This window comes from Periplaneta americana, chromosome 17 (assembly GCF_040183065.1).
Source record: "Periplaneta americana isolate PAMFEO1 chromosome 17, P.americana_PAMFEO1_priV1, whole genome shotgun sequence".
NCBI classification, from domain to species: domain Eukaryota; kingdom Metazoa; phylum Arthropoda; class Insecta; order Blattodea; family Blattidae; genus Periplaneta; species Periplaneta americana.
Window position 1 is genome coordinate 17,936,909 of NC_091133.1, and position 22,937 is coordinate 17,959,845.

At 34.9% G+C, this 22,937-nt stretch overlaps 1 protein-coding gene across 3 annotated transcripts in view; it reads left to right on the forward strand.

Annotated features, from left to right (window-relative positions):
• The window catches only part of MTA1-like (metastasis associated 1-like), a 469,434-nt gene that overhangs the window by 257,104 nt on the left and 189,393 nt on the right, over window positions 1-22,937 (forward strand). For all 3 annotated transcript variants that reach the window (XM_069817155.1, XM_069817153.1, XM_069817154.1), the window contains one exon: window positions 13,607-13,696. In XM_069817155.1, the coding sequence (XP_069673256.1) occupies window positions 13,607-13,696 (90 nt within the window). The remainder of the gene's footprint in view (window positions 1-13,606; window positions 13,697-22,937) is intronic.

The window sequence follows — 22,937 nt, forward strand, 5'->3', positions numbered from 1 at the left end:
TTCTAGGTTAACGTATTCTTCGTTCTTATAAAATAGAGCAAAATTAAATGCTGTGAAAGATTCTATTGTTCAAAGAGGGGTCGCAAGCGGAGACCGCGGTATTTCAGTAAAAGAATAGTAATAGTATACCAAGCACCCTAGTTAAGAGGCATACTGATCGTTTGATTTAATTTTTAAAAGTTCACAATATTATTCACTTGATAATTAAAAACCCCTATTGTATGCAATGCTAAGCGAAACTTTGTGTAATTGGGTGCATGTAATTCCATCATTATGCGAGTGCGCATAACAAGCGAGTTATTCTTGTGACGCACTTGTAAGCAGGTACAGATTTCATAAATAGAATACACTCGTTAGAATCAACTGTTATCATAATAAACACTTGTCGAGAGTTTTTTTTAAGAGTACCTTCTAATGATCTAATCCTTCCTTACGTTTCTGCCTGTTCAAGATCTGTACAGTGGACATAAACACAACAGCAGCACTCCTCAGGTTACATACATTGAAATAATGGTCGACTCAATAATTTCAATTATGTATTCTGAATTCTAGTTCAAGAAAATTAATATAAACGAGAATTTCATTCGGTACTTAATAATAAAACTGAGTTGTTATGAAAAGCGTGGAAATTGACAGTGAGAAAGCTTATGTTATTTTCATAGCATCTTTATTTTAATTAAAGTTTAGAACATTTGTGTGAAATTACGTAAAGTAGCAGACAGAGCTAACTTGTTTAGTTATGTTATCTGATACAAATTTAGCTCTAATGGGGCCAACTCCTTTGAAAGTAACAGACTAAAGTTACATAAAAATGCATCATTTAATGTAATGATTTTATTTGCCTAATTAACTGTATTCTTTTGGTTATTTAATGATGTATCAATTAAGTGCATTATTATTCATAACTTTAGTGTATGTAAATTATCTACTAGTATAGATAGTTTATATTACGAGAATTTTAATGAAGTGAAGAGAGGAACTCGCATTTCTCCTGAAATTATTCCCTGTGTGTTCACAAGCTCTGCTGCAACGTTCCGCGCTCCCTCCTTCACATCGCTTGAGGCTGGCTGCAGTTTGAGAGGGGCCTTGCGATACAAACTACATAAACATTCAATATCCAACTATTTCTGCTTTTTGTCTTAGTACAGGTTATGTAATATAGTAAAGAAAACTTCTTGAACGTGTATTGCCTGATGTGTTAGGCCCAGAAACTGTTGTATTTGAATTTTATCCCGGAGCAATAACTAGACCTATGCCGATAAATTATCTACATGTACAATACCGTAAATTTATTTAAGTTCATTAAACATGAGCCAGCGTTACATACTGTATACTGTAAGATATAACTACATACTTAGTGCTGCGCATGATTAGGTTGTAGGGTTTTTTTATTTGAGTATGTTGTTTTACGACGCTTTATCAACACCTCAGGTTATTTAGCTTCTGAATGAGATAAAGGTGATAATGCCGGTGAAATGAGTCCGGGGTCCAGCACCGATAGTTACCCAGCATTTGCTCATATTGGGTTGAGGGAAAACACCGGAAAAAAACTTTGTAACTTGTCCCGACCGGGATTCGAACCCGGGCCACCTGGTTTCGCGGCCAGACGAGCTAACCGTTACTCCACAGGCGTGAACGATTAGGTTGTATCCGGAGCAGTTGTTTGTTTACTATGGGGAGCTTACGAGAAAATCTCTGCGAAGTGTATTTTAATTAGGTGTGGTGCGGGGAGGTATAAGCACCGCTCTTCCTGGAATTGACCGGAGATAAGTTGTTATAAGTATGATCCTTATGACACTAAACAGATGACAACACAGTCAGCACATGATGTTTAATTATACTGTGGCTGAAAATATCAGTTTGAGACTAGCTCTGTGTGGGTGTATCAAACTGTTAGTTTATATTTTAAAAAGTTGATCGAATTTTTCACATTGGTTAGTTATTGTAATGTAGTTAGTAGTGTGTCATTATGTCGTTTTCTACGAGAAAGAGTGGCATTACGCTGGTTGTTGCCTGCGTGTAGGATTGGCATTACTCCACTTACTTACCAGGGCTGATCTCGTGAGCTCCCACAGCACCTCCGATTGATGCCGCACAGGTTGTATATGTGTTGTGGCGCAGACGTACACTTTCCGCTGAGCATGCCTTTATACGGATCATGTAGTGGTTAGAGTCCGAGTATTTTTAATAAGTGTGTAATTTTTTGTTTATTCTCTCTTTTTTCCCCTTTCATTCTCTTTCTAGCTTGAAGTATACTTTAGCCGACAGATTTTTTTCTACGTTTCAAATTCATAGCATTTGTGGAAGAGCGTGTTAGTTTTATGTTATTGATCAAATTAATCTCATTAAATTCAATTATTGCGAAATCTACAGTGAAAGTAAAGTTTTTCAGTAGCTAATGTAAACAATTATAATTCTTCTACAAAGATTAGTATATTTACAAATAGTTACTGCCAATTAGTCTAATCGTTTTAGTTTAACGTAAAATATATTAAATGGAATTTCAGAATGGAACCGTTGAAACGTGTGGTATGAATGTGTTAAAGTGCACTGTTTAAAATAATTTATTCATTCTCTTCTTTACCTTTACATAGCATTCATAAAAAATGTTATATTAGAACATAGTATAATACTAATAAATATACCGTAACATAATAGTAATAATAATAATAATAGTAATAATAATAATAATAATAATAATAATAATAATGATAATAATAACTGTAGTCGACACCTGTAGAGTAACAGCGCGTCTGGCCGTGAAACCAGATGGCCCGGGATCGATTCTCGGTCGGGGCAAGATACCTGGTTGAGGTTTTTTCCGGGGGGGGTTTCCCTCAACCAAATATGAGCGAATGCTGGGTAAGTTTCGGTGCTGGACCCCGGACTCATTTCACCGGGTTTATCACCTTCATATCATTCAGATGCTAAATAACCTGAGATGTTGATAAAGCGTCGTAAAATAACCTACTAAAATAAAGATAAAGAAAAACAATAACAATAACTTTAGAGGAATATCACTTTTGCTGACGTCTTACAAAATTTTGTCCAATATTCTTTTAAGAAGATTAACTCTATATATGGATGAAATTATTGAGTTTCATCAATACGGTTTTAGGCATAATAAATCGACTGTTGGTCTGATTTCTTTGTATTCTACATATATTGGAGAAAAAATAGGACTATAAGCCTACATCAGTTATTCATAGACAGAGGCAGGTATTTATGGAGATTAATTTTATCATTTGCTTTTTTTAAATATTTGTGTCGGCGGAGGTTGTTGGAGATTGATTTGTACTCTTGGTGGAGATTAATGAAAATTTTGAAATTGGAGTATTCTATTAACTCAGTATAAATATTACTTTCGGCCTCGGTAGCGCAATTGGTATAGCGCTGGCCTTCTGTGCTCGAGGTTGCGGATTCGATCCCGGTCCAGGTCGATGGCATTTAAGTGTGCTGAAATGCGACAGGCTCATGTCAGTAGATGTACTGGCATGTAACAACTGCGGGACAAACTTCCGGTACACCGGCGAAGCTTATATAACCTCGGAAGTTGCGAGCGTCGTTAAATAAACCATAATTTAAAATATCACTTTCCAAATAATTAACATTAAATGTTCGCTGGATTCTGGTAAAGGTGCGGTATGGCCAATAGACAATATTTGTTGGATTGAGACTATTTAACACACATTAAAAAAAAAAACTTGCAGCCTTCAAATGAACACTTTCAAATTAGTAAATAGTGAAATGTTGAATTCTCCGTCTTTTGAGTTCACTATTGTAATCAGAACACCTGAAATATCATGTAATGTAGCCTACTTGGATATATAACAAATTCAAGTGAAAAGGAAATCCGAAAAAAAAAAGCTCAATATGAAATTCGCTATAAAACGACGCAATAGTAATAATTCGCGAATGTGTTAATATTTCGCTATTAGAACTCTATTTCGCGATTTGTCGCGATTGTTTTATCCGCATATTATTAATCAGAATCGCTTAATTCCTAAAGATTATTAAAAATCTTTTGCATATCTATTATGTCGTGATTTTCGCGATCTCCATAAATACCCGACCTTGTTTATAGATTTAGAAAAGTCATATGGCTCGATTAAGAGAGAAGTTTTATATAATAGGTATTCTTATTGAATTTGATATTCCCAAGAAACTAGTTCGATTAATTAAAATGTGTTTCCGTGAAACTTACAGCAGAGTCCGTATAGGCCAGTTTCTGTCTGATGATTTTCCAATTCACTGCGGGCAAAGCAAGGAGATGCACTATCACCTTTACTTTTTAACTTTGCTCTAGAGTATGCCATTAGGAAAGTACAGAATAACAGAGAGGGTTTGGAATTGAACGGGTTACATCAGCTGCTTATTTATGCGGATTACGTGAATATGTTAGGAGAAAATCCAGAAACTATTAGGGATAACACGGGAATTTTACTTGAAGCAAGTAAAGAGAAAGATTTGTAAGTAAATTCCTAAAAGACAAAGTATATGATTATGTCTCGTGACCAGAACATGGAATTTTAAAAATTGGAACTTATATCCTTTGAAAAGGTGGAAAAATGCACATGTCTTGGAGTAACAGTAACAAATGCAGAGTCCACTGCAAGAATGATGGATGTCATTTGGAATACATTTTGCAGGAGAAGCAATTGAATGTTTGAAATGCTTAGCGCTCAAAGCTTAACTGTGATTTTTCGATCATTACTGGACAATGGCTATCAGTGTTAATGCCATATAACTCTATGTACATTCTATATTTCTTAAGCTATGCATTGACAGTCTTGGTTCATTTTCGACAAGAAAGTGACATCCATCATTCTTGCAGTGGACTCTTCAAATATGATACTCGAGAGGAAATTAAACGCAAAATGTTATTATTCGATTGAGAAGCTATTGTCATCCAGTTAGAATTTATAAAACAGTTCTATTACCGGTTGTTCTGTATGGTTGTGAAACTTTTACTCTCACTTTCAGAGAGGAACAGAGACTAAGGGTGTTTGAGATTAAGGTGCTTAGAAAAATAATTGGGGCTAATAGGGATGAAGTTACAGGAGAATGGAGAAAGTTACACAACGTACAACTGCACGCATTGTATTCTTTCCCTGACATAATTAGGAATATTAAGCCCAGACGTTTGAGATGGGTAGGGCATGTAACACGTATGGGCGAATCCAGAAATGCATATATTGTGTTAGTTGGGAGGCCGGAAGGGAAAAAGACCTTTGGGGAGATCGAGACGTAGATAGGAAGATAATATTAAAATGGATTCGAGAGATGTGGGATATGATGGTAGAGACTGGATTAATCTTACTCGGGATAGGGACCGATGGTGGGCTTATGTGAGGACGGAAATGAACCTCCGGGTTCTGTAAAAGCCATCGGTAAGTAATAATAGTCTAATAGTACTAATAACGATAATAATAATATACAAAATTTAAAATACCGATAATGTAAATTGTAAACAATTTTAATAATTACTCCCTTGACAAAATTCTGCTACTTTAAACTGAATGAAAGAATTTCCATGTGTTGGATACCCGCGTCAGTGCCATTTTATCCTACTGACAACTACCGTCGGCCGTCTTTGGGAATTCCGTCTTTCGATTGTCGCGTTCCCCCCGGAACTCCGCATCCCTCCGTATATTCTCTCTGTCACCTACGGTATAGTGAGGGTCACATAAGAACAGTTCCTAAACAGCAAATAATGCCGTCTTGTCAGTATTGCCAACTGTTACCAGATATCACATGAGCCTTCGTATTAAATGACTTACTGTTGGAAATTTATTCTAAATAATTCAATAGTTTGTAACAGATTTTCGTAGGCAAACTTTACGAGAAAGGGATCAACATGTCAAGTATTTTGTCTGACAATACGAAATTCATTGGTTTTACTAAACAATTGACTCACGAGACCTAACCTAAAAATGTATTTTGTTTGACCACATGAAATTATTCGTATTAACTCCGAAAACTTACTGACTATAGTCTTGAATTATAACCACAACGCAACACATAAAATAACTATTATGTATTAATATTAATACTGATATTCATTAATTATTAGCATGTTCAAATTTCACTAGTTTCCAGTAACAGGCTCAGAAATGTAGTACAATTTCAATTTCAGTACCGACAAATAGGCCTGTTATCGATATTTGTCTCAGCTGCCAACATACTACTAGTTACTAGTTACAAAATCACTACCATTTGTAGTATTTGTCAGTATCGAAATTCGAAGCAAAGTTGGCAAAAGAAAATTCAACCAGCAAACTAGAAAATCACCACAGTCCACTAGCATATGTAGTAATGGGGGGAAAATGGTTAGGTTTCACCCTTAGGGTATGAAGTGAGCTGACCCGCATTATAGTACTGGGGATCGCCGGAGGAGAGCTTTATTCATAATATTAGATTCCCCCGTCAGTAGTATTCGTCCGCTGAGTAGCACTATACATACTGTACTTTGCCATTGAGAAAGTGTAGTGTCTGTTTGAGGGAATGTAATTTTTATTTATTAGTGCTTATTTATTGTAGCTATATCTTTTTACTTTTTAAGGTCATAATTGTGTGCACGTTCAGTTAGGTTTACAGGGCATCAACTTCTCGATCCTTACTGATAAGTAGGGATGGAAGTTCGTATATCGAACTATTAAGTTAATTACGTCGCTGACTAACAAAATATTTCACTAATCAGGCTTAAGATGTATAGAAAATTTTTCTTTTTCTGACACATATCGTCAAGTGAGAGGTACTGCCTGATGCCAAAGATGTACGTTCATGTCAGGCAGAATCTCTTACTATATATCTATTGATGTAATAATGGATTATAAACGTAACGTTTTTTTTATTTTGATAACAAGTATCCAAAACAAAACATTCTCAATGAAGGATAGAAAAATTGAAAATGTTACAAATGCCCTAATATGTGAACAGAAAGTAATGTATTCCACTGTACTTAAAAGCGAATCGACAACAAAAACATCGTACCGAGTAGCAGAAATTAAGCCATTTACATATTTAGAGATTGTTAAGAATTGCCTTATAGCTGTATGTGGCATTATATTTTCTAAATTTTCAAATTAAAAACAGAGTAAAAGTGAAATAAAACAAAATCAACCTGCTTGTATTGATATGTTTCTGCAGAATATTAGCAGAGTCCACCCGTCAACTTAAAAATATTGTACCAGTAATATGTGTTAGTTCTGTTATTTTACATTGAAATAATAATAATAATAATAATAATAATAATAATAATAATAGGCCAAATAATGTAATAAATAAAAATCCGCGCATTTTGCTAAGCTTCAATACTGTGAAACTGTGCGGCTCTCGACAAATTACTAATTCTCACTTTTGACTGTTCTCTAATTTCTAGTGATTAGGCTACCACTCGATGGTTTAGAACATCTGCATGACTCAATACTTAGGTATAAGAAAACAGAAAACAAAAGCACACTTACGATTCTCCCTTCGTTTTTTTATATGTTGCACAAGAAGCAGATTATTTTTCGTTCGTATGAAGGAATATTTATGTTGCACCATGTCGAGTAAAGCAAGTAAAAGTGATAAACGAGAGACAAAAGGTTGTTTTTACGGTAACAGCCACGCATGAGAATTGATGTTGAGGGTTTAGGAGTTTTTTTTAATATCCCAACGTTTTTTCTCTTAACAGATAAAGGGTTCAGTCTTGAGTCTTTCGCCAAGCGAAAACTTTCCTTTAAGTCGCCGTAACTCGAAAATTAGTAACAATTTTGAATAGCAGCAGTTTTCACTTTTTGTCAATATTTCTCTCGCTTTGACCCCCATATTAAGTGGAACTTCTGAAAGTGTAAATGTCTATTTCTAACATATCTCTTCAAAGTTACTATTTTTTCTCTCACTTTTGAAATAAGATTTCGGTTTAAAATTGTTTTTCTATGCTTTCCTTAGACATTGATCTATCTATTATAAAATTACAGCACGATTGATTGACTGTAATAGATGATGGGACATGATAAATGTTAACGAAGCCGGAAAATGGTTATCTCCTTTCTCTCGCTCCGGTATCGCCGTCACTGTCTCGCACAAGCCGGCGATATTACAACACAGTAGCGATTTTGTATTGGTTATTGTCATTTGCAGGAGCTTTGCGGCTGAGAATAGCACTTTTTTGTTTAAACAAGATAAATGTAGAACCATAGTGGGCCAACTCCGAAACTTTGAAATAGATGTAATTTCATGATGTTATAAGTAGGGCAAAATATAATTATGTTTTCATTCTTCTTGTCACGCATATAGTTTCATGAATTCCTTGTTTGTTTATTAATCTCACAATCACTTATAAATAGGGTACCTCAATTTGTCTCATTTTCAAGAAAATGGCACTGACCTTATGGTTCTCTACCCTTCTGTTAAAAGGATAAGATAAGTTTGCTGTGTATTCTTCAGAATCGTAGTCTCTTTACTCGTAAGTATTCGGAATGCTGTTACAACAGTCCACAAAACTATGGTAAATAATGTAGGGTAAACATTGGCAATTTCGTGGCAGTGGTTATTTCGTGATATTTTTTCCTGGCTCTTTCTTGAACTAACCAGTGGTCTTACGAGATTCAAATTTCCGCCAAGGGATTGCATATGTTGTCCGGTTTCCAGAAACATACAGCTACGCTTTGTGTGACTATTGTAGCTACTTCAGTAAGATTTTGGAGAGAGCAAGTTAGCGTCGATTTCTCAGGCGTACAAATTTTGTGGATGTTTGTAATTACATTACAGGCTTATTACTAAAGGTAAGCATATGATATTTGGTGCAATGATTTATTATATCTTAATGAAATTTTAGAAAATATTTTTGGAATTTTAGATACATCTGTAGTCATATAGGCTTAGCTTTACTGATTGAAATCTTAGCTGTTTGAGGCGACATTTTGTTTAGGATTAAGCGTAACATTTATACTATTTTAAAAATTGTATCACAATACGAATTTTAGAAATCTGAAGATAAGATGTGATAACAAAAAATAAACGGGGGACGCAGTGGGTTCAGTGTAGCTTCTGTTTGATTTGTTATCATACTAAGTGCCAAAGCACATATGACAAACAAGCTGATGTTTTCATGTGTGATGGATGCCAGAGTGACTGTGATGAAGTTGACAGTTTTTGCTTTGCCATTATATGAGGGGCACTCCAAAAGTAATGCACAACATTTTTTAAAATTTATTTTTTATTCTACACCTTTGCAATTTATGGAGCTCATAGATACATCCTTCCCGCTTTTATTCAGTTTTAATTTAAGTCGTTCCCATGAATGGAGCCATAATAGATTCCTTCAAGATGGCTGCTGTACTTGACATTCGTGAGAAGCAACATGGTGTTATCGAGTTCCTGTGCTGTGAGAATGAGACAGTGGGAAACATTCACAAGAGGCTGAAAAGGATGTATGGAGATGCAGCTGTCGATCGCAGTACGGTTAGTTGGTGGGCAAGCAGATTATCTGGTGAAAGAGGGCACGCCAATATTCGGGATACTCCTCGCAGCGGCACACCCTGCACGGCATGAAGTCCTGACATTGTGCAGCGCGTTAACAACATGGTTGTGGCTGACAAACGAATAACAGTGAAAGAACTGTTACCAAGTTGGAATAGGAGAAGGAAGTGTGTGCAGAATATTGAAGACTGACTCGTGTTCGACCACATCGGGAGAAGCAGGATGTTCTGCTATTGCACGACAACGCACGGTCGCATGTCAGTCACAAGACCACAGACCAGATCAGAAAATTCGGATAGACAACACTGAAACACCCGTATTACAGTCCTGATCTGGCACCATGCGATTACCGTCTCCTTGGTAAACTGAAAGAACCCTTCGCGGAATGAGGTTGGAAGATGACTTCCTTATGCACGCTGATAAAGAGTGGCTCAGACATGTTGGTCCAGACTTTTACCGTGCTGGTCTACAGGCCCTCGTTCCTAGGTGGCGTAAGGCAGTTGAAAGGGACGGTGATTATGTGGAAGAGTGACATTTTGTTCCTAAAGGATGTATCTATATTCTTTAAAAATAGCAAAGCTGTAGAATAAAAATGTAATTTTTAAACAAACATTTTGCTTTACTTTTGGAGTTACCCTCGTAATATAGGCTATAGTAAAGTCCGTAATAAAAGTGTTTACTCTTTCAGGACAAAGAAAATCCCATGTCAATTTCAATTTTTACTTTGATTTCGTTATTATTATTATTATTATTATTATTATTATTATTATTATTATTATGTGTTGATATGTATTTCTATTTTCTTGCTACTTGCTATGAATATTAGCCCGAATTACTTTGTTTGAAGTGTTGTAGCAATAAATGAGAGTTTCTTTTGACTTCAATTAATTTTTCCACAAATCTTCTACCTCTCACGAAATTATCAATGCAATATGACGAAATTACCAAGGTTATCACGAAGTAACCAACCTTTCAGCATACGTTGTAAAAGTGGTTTTTGGCACATATTCAAGAACGTATCCAATCTTTTATGTCTCCACAGATTTGTACAGCAAATTATCGTCTCTTAGATGGAAAAACCGGAATGAGGATATATTTACACATTTTCATTTTAAATTAATTTTTATGAAATTATCACGAAATTAGCAATGTTTACCCTAGTAGCAGTTCTCAGGACTATAATTGTTTGATGTGTGTGGAAGGAGAAAATCAACGATCGAAAGCCTTATGAAAGCCTGAGGACATCACCTCCCAATCTAACGGTCAAGGTCTACGGATGATAAAATGTGAAACAGTTTGGCGGAATGTCCATCATATCTGAAATGAAGTAATTTTACTATAAAGCAGGGAATTGAAACCTAATGTGAGGATGTACTGTAGATATATGCAAACATTAACATACATGTGTCTTATACGAACTTCTTCGACTCCGAAAGCACTTTTAAGTCACCGGCGTAGCTCAGTTGACAGAGGCGCTTACTTGCTGATCTGGAGTTGAGTTGTGCGTGGATTTGATTCCCTCTTGGGCTGACTATATGTTGGAGTTTTTCGAGGTTTTCCCTACCTTAAGGCAAATATGTAATCTGTAGTGAATCTTCGGCTTCATCTCTCCAAATATCGTGTCGCTATCACCAATTGCATTAACGCTAAGTAACCTAGTAATTGATAAACTCGTCGTTAAATAACCAATTAAAAAAAAGGCACTTGGCTTTTTAACGTAGGTACGAGTTTTCTTTCTTTGTATGTGCGCGCGCATCAAATTAATTCTTTCTTGAAAAGAATACAGAACATATAGATTAACTAATGAAAATCTGTCTGCTGTTAAGAAATAATGCTGTAAACAATAATCTTTATCCTTAGGAAACTGTGTAACGCAGAAATAGTGGGGGAAAAAAAATACAAATTGTACCAGAAAATCGGTATACCGAAGTTCCTTATTTTATAACATCAAACTGTGATCAGTCAACATGTAATGGTTCATTTGCTGATAAAATTCCTTATATACCATTTGTCATTCCAGTAGGTTTAGCTATTAATGTACTCATGAAAGAGACTGAGTTTAAGTTTTTTGTAGCAACTCCACAGCCCAGTGGAAAAAGCCACTGTTCTACCATTTCCCTGTGTTTAATTTTCAGTAGTCTATGCCCGCAATGCGCTTGATTCATGTATCTTATAAGTACACATTGTGGTATTGTTTATGTACTAACCTAATTAAAGTACTACACTTTTGTTAAGGAAATTTAAGACCTCCCTGGAATAAGGGTGCAGGCCTAACCAACAAATTTATAATACACTTTGCAGGATAAATGAAAATAATATCTGGGGCATATTTCTTTAGATCTATATTTACTAGCAGAACCATTTGATTAATCAAGGATACAAGTTTATTCAGCTATCGTTACATTCGTTTATTGTTATAAATAAATGCTTCAAAATTGCTTTTTCCACCGTAGTCACATATTTCATTAATTTGATGTTACAGTTTTTTTCGAAGGAGGTCCTCAGTTATCTTCAGTGATTGTCTGTTGGGTATCCAAAAAATAGTTTGATTTTCTAATTACGAAATTAACGTCTTCCAAGTTGATTTTCCTAATATCCCAAAATTGTGACCGATTAAGGGCTAATATTTCATTTGCGTAAGTTGGGTACAAAGGCATCTTAAAGCTACAAATTGTGTCTTTCTGTATAGTATACGTAATCAATTGTTTCGAATATGTTAATAGCCTATTAATAAAAATAAGATTTTGAACTTGGAAAATTGGCATTATTCTTTTTAAAGTAAAGAACAACAGAAGTTTACATTTTAGTTCATTCTCTGTGCACTAGATCATGTCCGCGGCGAGATTGAAATTAAAGTTTTTTTTTTTCTTCTTCTTGGCGTTTCTACATGTTCAGCAGTTGCCACAGAACTATCTTGTCTATCGACAGAAAGCAATATCTTTGGTCTATTTTTTTTATCTGCTTACGGGGCAGATGGCTAGTCTGTCGCGGAAGATGGCATTAGTGATGATTAAGAATTGTACAGTAAGGTAACATTTGTATGTTGATGTGCATCCATTTTATAGCAAATTTGAAAGGCATGATGAGGGCCGATAAGCTGATACAATAACAATAGGAGTTTAGTCAGGATCCGTATGTGCTTATCTATTTAACAAATATTATTAGTTTACAATAAAACTAAAAAAAAAACTAAAATAAATAATTAAAAATAAATGTGACAAATATTGTAAACTAATAATATTTATTAAATAGATAAGCACAGACGAATCCTGACAAAACTCCTATTGTCATGTTATAGCAGATGTGTGACACTGGTTGATACTTTACCTTCCAGCTTGTTTAGTGATCCAGAACATCAGTATGGGACCATCATTGTCGCTGCACAAAATGATGCGGCGCCATGTCCTGTGTGAAATTTTCCGCAGCAAAGACGGTGTGATTTCCCGGAATGCCTCCCTAGCAGCTTTCTTCAAATCTTCAATTGTCTGGTATCGATGTTTCGAGACATGCTGCTTAATTACTCCTCAAAGGGAAATCACACTTACTATATACGTTAGGAAGCGAATCGTGACCGTACTATATCGTCGTTGTTCCTGAAATAACTCCTATGTGCAAATTATAAAATTTTCCAGTAGGAAGAAAAAACACATTTATTCACCCTATGGCAGCCGTACATATGAGACTGTGAATTATTATATTTCCGAAACAAATAAATATAATTACATATAGGAGATTTTATTATTTGCCGTATCACTATTTAAGTTATTTAATAGAGCAACAATTTGAAAATCAATAAATATGTCACATAGGAGTTATTGCAGGAACAACGACGATATACTGTAGTATACTACACTACACTACACTACACTACATTATGCCGGCATTTGCTAAAGACATTTGGGAAATCACGAAATAGGCCTACTCAAGTTACAACAACTGGACATTGGAATCGAACCCCGGATTCCCAAATGCAAATGATACTTCCAACGTCGTTGGTAAATCGAAACATTCTATATTATTCTTTGTTGATACAGAATTATTTGTATTGTTGTGAGAAAAATTCTTGTTTATGATTTAAGATTATCTAACTTCACGACGTAATGTGGTGCATCCGACAATGATGTTTCTGTTGTTACAGTGGCTTCGTCCGAGGAAACCCCTGTCGCTATGAAGCTGAAGAAGATGTGGCTGAAAGCGCCAGTATCCGAAGACGGGGACACGAATTTAGGTAGGTTTTCTTTTATTCTACTTTTTGCTATTAGAAGCGCTGTTATTTTCCACATTACATTTATTTGCTGGCTATTACTATACCCTACTTGACTTCAGGCAATTCACAGTGCTAAAATGTTACATAATTAGTAGACCAATAATGCTACAACACTCAACGAAAAAGAAATATCCACCATGTCTTAATTTAAGATTGCATATCTTTCTAACACCAGTTCCTTAACAAACGTAAGCTACTGTGTAGCAATATTTGAGCTGTATCCTTCATTTTGTCATTAGAGAGAGTATTGTGATGTTGCAAAAAATCGATTTCTTGATTTTCGCGTAAATATACGCGTTTTCAGCATTCCTGGTACCGAAAAAACCGCCTGTGGGCAGCAATTTATCCGCAAATGCGCACCGTTAGTCGAACGGCTAGTGTGTCGCCTTTCCACGATGCTAACACTTGTTGGAATACCGTGCGTTGAGAAGAAATTTTGAGGTGGGCAAAGACAGTGCTGGGTAGGTTTTCGCAAGGTAATTCCATTTCCCCAATCAACATTCTACTCCATCAATCATATCAACATGCAGTGTTCTGGACGCTTGAGTGAAATACCTAAGTCAAGTATCGCCATCTGATACAACACGTTCGTACGGAGTGATACACATAACAATAATCTATGGAGAAAATATACCTTTTGTTGGAATCAAAACACACGATCTCTGTCATCGGATGATTTTCTTCGTGTTTTTTTGTAATTACTACACGAAATTGACAGTGTTGACAATCGTGAAGCTAGAGGCTATTACTCGTACAGCAGGGTAGGTAAAGTGGAGAACAGGAGAAAACTCATTGTCCAAGGATTTACCATTCCTTGTGAACACATTCACAAAAGTAACAGATATATACATATACCTTTGGAATTACAGTAAATTAGTCCAAACTTACCAGCAACATATTTTAGCGTTTATAATGCTTCTAAATACGAATTTTCGTAAATAGTAAGATATTAGAAGTAATCACAATATAAGTAGGCCTATAACTATTTTATTTGAATTTGTAAAAAAAATAATAATCGTACATGTAATTAAACCACGTAATTTATGAATGAAATCAAATTTATTTATTTATTTATTTATTTATTTATTTATTTCTTAACTCATTCAGATTCTTTTGTTGTGTAATACAGTACGAGTATATTTAATCACGAGTTGGGTGTATGTTATATTATTTCGTCTACACATACTGATATATACGGTATGTATGTAATAGTTCAAGAAAGAGAAACTAGAAACTAAAGACGATATCATTCGTAACATAATAAAGAAATTGAATTCTTGGAAAATGCCTAAGACGTGTGTATCATTTCCGTGAGACTTCATCCCTGTAAATTTACTCACGGCCCGTATCTCATAGGTGCACATTCTTTGTATTGAACACATTGTTTTCAATTATGGTTTATTTGACGACACTCGCAACTGCTTAGGTTATATCATCGTCGCCGGTGTGGGGAATTTTGTCCCGCAGTTTTTCTTTTACATGTCAGTAAATCTACTGACATGATCCTATTGCATTTGAACTCATTTTGAGGCCTAGCGAATCATAATATTGTTTGCAGCTGCAAAACTTATATTCACTGCGGAATAGAGTATGTGTTCTCTTCTCTGTTACTAAGAAAAGATGTTTCGGAAATTATGTTTGTAAACACAATACAAAGTATAAAGACAGGAGTTATTTTTTCTTCAACTGCGACTATTTTCAATTCACGATCATTTGCCCTCAAGCGTTCCCGTGTAGAATGAATATGATAATTAATGGAGAAATAGTGTAAATATAGCAGGGAAAGCAGTAATACTTTGTAGAAATCTAAATTCTACTTCCACTCGCCGATATTTGAATCTTGAATCTTTCGTATGGTACGACGAAGATATTCAGTAAACGGCATGCCACAGAAATGCCTATCCGGTACGGTACTTTGATTTTCGGTCACTTTAACTTCATTCGTCCCCATAGTAGGATGAAGTTGAGAATGTTATAATCTGATAGAGGTGACAGAATCTGTGAAGAGGCCACACTATAGCTGTTAATTAAATATCATGTAACAGAAATGCTTATGATTGCTTTAATGATTTTGGGAGCGTGAAAGGGTGAAATACCTTGAGATATTGATAATGATAACAGAGAATTATTATAGTATTCGACGTAGATTTTTTAACGTAAAACGTTTAAGCGGAATCATATCAGAAGTGTAGCCTAAGTGGTTTTCCACGCGGTCTATTTTGTACTTAATGTGCCTTGACGTTTTTCACACAATAGTCTTCGGTAATATCACAAAAGTTCCCATCTTGTCTATAATTCGTAAGCGCTTAGCTTGGGTGAATTATGCAAAAAGATGAGAACTTGTGTCATATTTGAATAGGACTATTTTGCGAATAATATTGAATAAACAATTAATAAAGATGATAAGATAACTATTTTACTATTAAAAACGATATTTAAGTTGCTAACTTCATAAAATTCATAGGTCGGCATGGCCTTGGCCTCTTGCAATATGAAATTCTTGGGTAAACATTTGACAAGCTGTAGAATTTAACTAGTAATGAAACAGCAAAATTAAACTAATATTTGAGAATATAATATTTTTTTGAACCAGATACTTTCATTCAGGCCCAGTTGTACGAACACTAAGGCCCGATTGTATAAAACTCCCAGACTAAAGATCAACTTTGATCGAAGATCGAAAAGTGAACCGAGTTCAGACACTTCTATTGTATAAAACTTTTCTGCGATCAAATTACCTTGGTTCAAATGCAATCTAAGTTCACGTGAAAAGGATTTGGCAACATCGCTAACTTTTATATTGCTTAAATAGGGATTTAGTGACCTTTTTAGCACCCTATAGTGACAAAATTTAATCTTTCTTTGTTGATAATGAGAAATCTAGCGACTTTATAACTACTTTTTGGCGATTTTCCGTATTACACTCTGTTGGAGACACTGGTTTTTTTTGTGCAATGTAAATAATGGCGGACAATAAGAAGAAGGTTGACTGTTCTCCAAGTTGTTATATTATGGTGTTTGATACTGCTAAACATAATAAAGCTTTATAAAACGACAATTTTCGTTTAGTAATAAAGTTAATTGAACATTTATGAATGTACCTATCATATCCATTATTAATTAATGGTTCTTATAAATATAATATAATTATAGGTTATGTTATTTGATACTGCTGAACACGATAGAGCCTTATAAAATATAGGAATGTTTGTGTATTAAGGCAAGAAATTGAAAGAAATATATATATATATATATATATATATATATATATATAAATGTACCTAACATATCTATTAATATTAATAATAATGAATATTTTATTTGCACAATCTGTCACTCGTATATTTCAAACAGAAAAGAAATAAGTGAACTTGGATCATCTAACTTAATCGGAGAAATTTCTTCAGTCAAAGTTGACTTTAGTTTTAGACAAATTAATCTCAGATTAGACTTTATACAACACAAAATTCCAAGTTCAGCTGAAACAAGGATCAATTTAACCTCTGATCTAAGATTAAATGGTTTATACAATCGGCCCTAAATAAAGTCCTGTTAAAATTAACTCCATGGGTACGCGAAAAATGTGTTATTCGAACTCGGAGTAGTGTATTATTCGAAGGATATCTTTCGAATAAGCTATTCCATGCTTTCATTCGCTGTTAAATTGTTATATAGAGAATAAATTTATAAAATGGCAGCAGCATTATACATGAATCTTCCAGAGAATGATGATGGATAATAATTGGTGTGTAATGTATTTTTGAGAACGCGAAAACAAAAGAGAATAAAACATACAATTATATATTAAATGAGTATGACGATGAATGTCTGGCAAGATTCAGACTAATTTACAATTCATAATGAAGATTATGAATCCAGTAAGTCTTACGATATTATTAAATACACAGAACTTAAATCTCATGAACCATAATTATTGGCGATCGTACATTGTACATTACTAAAAATTTATGCAATATGTTCATTATGCATTAATTATATAGTTCTAGTAACATCCAATAATTTAGACATATGAAGAATGATATAATTTATACGAGTATAGCATTCAGCAATAATACTTAGTAACATGCGTACCCTATCTGCATGCACGGCATCGAACAGTACAACTTACAACGTCTCCCTTGATAATCATACATTGCACACTTAGCGGCAAAAAGAATGGGCCGACTCTTGGTCGATAGAAATGCTAAGTTCTATCGCGCGGTTCACTCGTGTAAACGTAACCCACTACAAGGCATTGCTGTGGTGTCTCTTCAGTGAAAGTCATCGGTCTATAATGTAATAAGCCTTACGAGCAGTGTGTGGCCAGTGGTAAGAAGTCTGACATCCGTACCAGAGGTTGTGAGTTCGCTTCCCGGTACAGTAAAATTATTATATTTTATTTTAATTTTTACTTAATTTATTAGTTTAAACGTGAAATTGCATTTGTTAACAAACTTCGTTATGCCTGCCTTGTAAAAATATTATTGCCCATCACCTGTGGGCTATTAATAGGCGAGACCTGGCCTGTATAATCAAAAATACTTGTTTCACATTCTAAAAAACCGGACGCATATCAAACAAATAATTAATTTGTTAATATATTAACAAAAAAAAAAAGGCCTGTGGTGGGGACTAGTATCTCGTCCACAAACCACCTGCGTCAACAACTGCCCTCATTCTGCGCGGCATGGAGTCCACAAGATTATGGAACAGGTCTAAATTCTTGGTCATCTCCTCCCACGCATCTAGAACTCTGTCCCACAATTCCTCAGATGTCCGAAAGGGTGGTTGTTCTGCCCAATTAGAGCGAAGGATCCTTTTGACTGCAGCCCACAAATTTTCAATCGGATTCATATCTAGTGAATTTGGAGGCCAGTCGACTGGGTCGACATCACGCCTCCTCGTAAACCATCTTTGAATCCGGTTGGCGGTGTGTTTCGGATGAATATCCTGCTGGAAGAAAAGTGTTCCTTCTGGATATCGTTTTCGGGCGGAAGGGATCATTACATTTGCCAAAATGTGTTCGTAGACTTCTGCCGTAAACAGCCCGTGGATGCGTTCCAGAAATCCTGCCCCATTGTATGATATCCACCCCCAACACGCGACCCTCACGCAACCCGTCTTGTTAATAATTCGTCTCGCTCTCGGTGGCCATTCATACAATAAACTAGGGCAGTATTATCGTTACTATTGGAGACAATTACGTCGTCGGAGAAAATGACATTTCTCCAATCGAAGTCCTGTTGGAGAGTCGCATACGCAGAATAACCTATGCGAACCAGGGCAATGAGTTATTGTTTCTGTGCCATCTTCAAGCGTAATGATGAAACAGAACGTTGTATTGACAGATAGCAGTATTGCTTGAAAGAGAGAGGAAGGTTTATTATTTATTAGAGTTTGGGCATATTCTAAGAGATATCGCCACATAATTATAGTTTTGCGAGACGCATATGATGGCAAATTTGTAATTAAAAAAAATAGATTCGGAGAGATTCGAACCTCGAGCTACTACAATCAACTTGTTCCATAGACCAATACCTTAACGACTTACGCTACTGTGACTGTTACTATCGGTTCGGCATAATACGTGGTTTTCCTGTTCATATTCGCTCCGGTTGATTTTGTATTTATCAATTTTATTATTATTTCACTCTTCAAGGGCCCTGATGTATCTAGAATCAACTCGCCATTAGATTTTATTACGTACTAGCTGAAAGCACCCGGCATTGCCCGGGTTTACCTTTCTGCTTCTTCTATTTTTAATTGAATTGGTTGTTAAATTTTCGGAAATCTCGGAAACCCAACTATAGACAACCAAAACAAATTGTCTTTACTAAGCTTTCCTCGTTCATGAAGATGAATCTTTATTTAACTTCACTTACATGAATTAATGAACTCCTTAGCCAAATGCCTGCCAGGGTTAACTAAATTTAAAACAGTTGTAGATCAGGCACCGAAAGGAAAACATTTCATCATGTGCCTCACATTCAACTATTTTTTAAATTTATATATTTATTTGTTTTGTTTATTTATTTATTCTGGTGTAGTTAAGGCCATTAGGCCTTCTCTTCCACACCACCAGAAATACAAATGAAATAATAGAAAAATCAAACTATAACCAAAGTAAAACCCAACGAAAATATAATTATACAGGCTACAGTCACACTACCTTTACATGAGTTAACATTGTCTCGAAGTTCAGCAAAAGAAAAACACACCCTTCGATCTCTGTACGCCCACTTAGTGTTGACTCAATGTTCTTTATCTCTGCCGGTCAGTTACCGCTAAATTTCAAGTGTCTTATCTTAGTCGTGGCTGTCAGCGTATTAAATACCATTAATTTTTCTGCCGTATCCTTTCCTCCCTACCACAAATGCGACGTTGTACAGAGACAGAGATAAAATAATTATAAGATCTGTACATTGATCTGAAGCTGTGCTGACATACATTTCACGTAATTTCATGTCTATGTGTGCTTTCACTTGAACTTCAGAGAGCTGACGGTAATTAGGGAATTCCCTTGTTCCCCGTCTGAATCCGTTGGTATGTCATCGTGAGCCTAAACTTATCTGTCTATCGGTCGTACCAAAGAATCAATATATAGTATAGTATACGCCAGCTTATAAGATACCCGGGCTTTTTAAATATGACTTGAGATATTATATCAAACAAATTCAAAACACATGAAATATATTACTTTTTATTTTAGTACAGAATGCAGATAGAGAATATTTTTGCAAGAAGTCAACATAAATAATAATATTCTGAAAGATATATGTTATAGAAATGAAGAGACTGTTCTTTCCACAACGCTTAACATACTACACTGGCAACATGATTACACAGATAGAATTTCGCAATAACACACTATTGGACATGGGCAATAATATTTTGGAAGATATATATTTTAGAATTAATATAATGTTATTTTCAGTGGGCTTACGTATATTCACATACTACATTAGGAACATGACAAAAGTATCATTGAGATGCATACAATTCGTTTTCCCCTCTTTTGTATAAAATGTGTATATATGTTTAGGTGTGCTCACTCGAAAGCAAGTTACGCCATTATTGGCAATGTGAAAAACACGGATTTTTTTAAGTGAATGTCTGCAACTTTGAGCGACTATCCTTGGGCTTTATTTTACTACGGTCATTACGAAAGCTAGTCGCATTGAAATGGCAGTTGCTTAAAATCGAATGGCATGTTACTAGCTATCATAGAACTGTGAGGGATAAAAACATAATCTCCTTTCGTTTTGCCAGTTAATACTGTCACTTCTGTTACGTTTGGCATGAGTTTTTTCATACCAATTCCTGTTACATTGCATAATTTCTGTGGGTCAATATTTCGCAGTAGCACTATTGGTGATTCAGTATTAAGTATTAAATTATGTGTTGGCAATCTTTGTGATTTCAAAGAATTTAAGAATTCAGTTTGATAAAACACAGTCTGCTCACTATCTACAACTGTCTCGAGAAACACATAATACGATTCTGGACTGCGTAAATATACTTATTGCATGAATTGTCTATATTTTGGACTTCATGATGTATCTACGGTGTTATTTTATATAGTTTTGATTTTTCCATGGCCTCATGAAAGTCGATGTTCAATACAACAGACAATAATAAAGAACAATTGACTGTAGAAGATTGCATTTAATATTATATATTAATATTTGATCGTATATATATTAGCTTTTTAATTAATTTAACGTCTATTTGTCCGATTTTAATGTAGCCTATGTTTTTCTCCTGGTCATAAAGGTTAAATGTGCAAACTTTGACACATATCGGTCGAAGCGTGTAGATTTCTACAGAGAACGTACATACATACATACATACATACATACATACATACATACATACATACATACATACATACCCACATCAGAGTCAATGGCAAAACACACAGAACGGTGCCACATGCAAATTATTCTTTCCAACAATGGAACAACGACTAAAACTGAAAATCCCCATATCACCAGAGTTCACAGCACTTGTTACAGGACACGGGAAAACAAAAGCTTACCTTCATAGATTTAAATTAGCAAACGATCCAATGTGCCCCTGCAGCCTTGGAGAGCAAACTACACACCATCTCATCCATGAATGCAAAATATTGGAAAGACAAAGGGAAATTCTGAAGAACCAGATTGTATATAGCGGAGGGAATTGGCCAACCACTTACAGTAACCTCATAGCAAGATATACAAATGCATTCTCAAGATTCATTAAATCGATTGACTTCGACAAATTCCAGTAATATCGCGAGTCAGATGAGATGCAAATGTATCATATATATTTTTAAGTCTGCAGAACTAGAATTTCAACATAAAAGAAAAACTCAATATCACACTTGTATATGAGTATTATACAGTATATATCTACCAAATGATAACTGAAGTAAATATGTTTTAGTTTTACTTTATTTTTTTGGGATTAGACAATATACAATATACATATATTAGACAATATACATCCATAAACTAGAGAAGAATTAATAATAAAAAAAAAACACTACCAACATCAAATAAATCAATCACCTCCAACTTAGAAAGCGAATAAACTTTAACAACCTCTGCTAAGGTAGAACATACAGCTAAAAGAAAACTAAAACATGTAATATTACTTTTGTAATGGGGCATGTTGCGAAAAAAACATACCCACATTCACTTTTATATATTAGACTAGCTGAAAGCACCCGGCATTGCCCGGGTTTTCCTTTCTGCTTCTATTTTTAATTAAACTGGTTATTAAATTTTCGGAAATCTCGGAAACCTAACAACACACAACCAAAACGAATTTATTTACTAAGCTTTCCTCGCCCATGAAGATGAATCTTTACTTAACGTCACTTAGCCAAAAGCCTGCCAGGGTTAACTCAATTTAAAACAGTTGTAAATCAGGACCGAAAAGAAAACGTTTCATCATGTGCCTGACAAACTGCTGTTTTAAATTTATATATTTATTTGTTTTTATTTATTTATTTATTATTTATTTATTTAATTATTTTTGGTGTAGTTAAGGCCATTAGGCCTTCTCTTCGACACCTCCAGAAATACAAATAAAGTAATAGAAAAATCAAACTGTAAACAAAGTAAAACCCAACGAAAATATAATTCCTTCTCCTCTTTCTGATCAGTTTCAGCATCGAATCAATATATACGTATATAATTTAATTTATATTGGAATA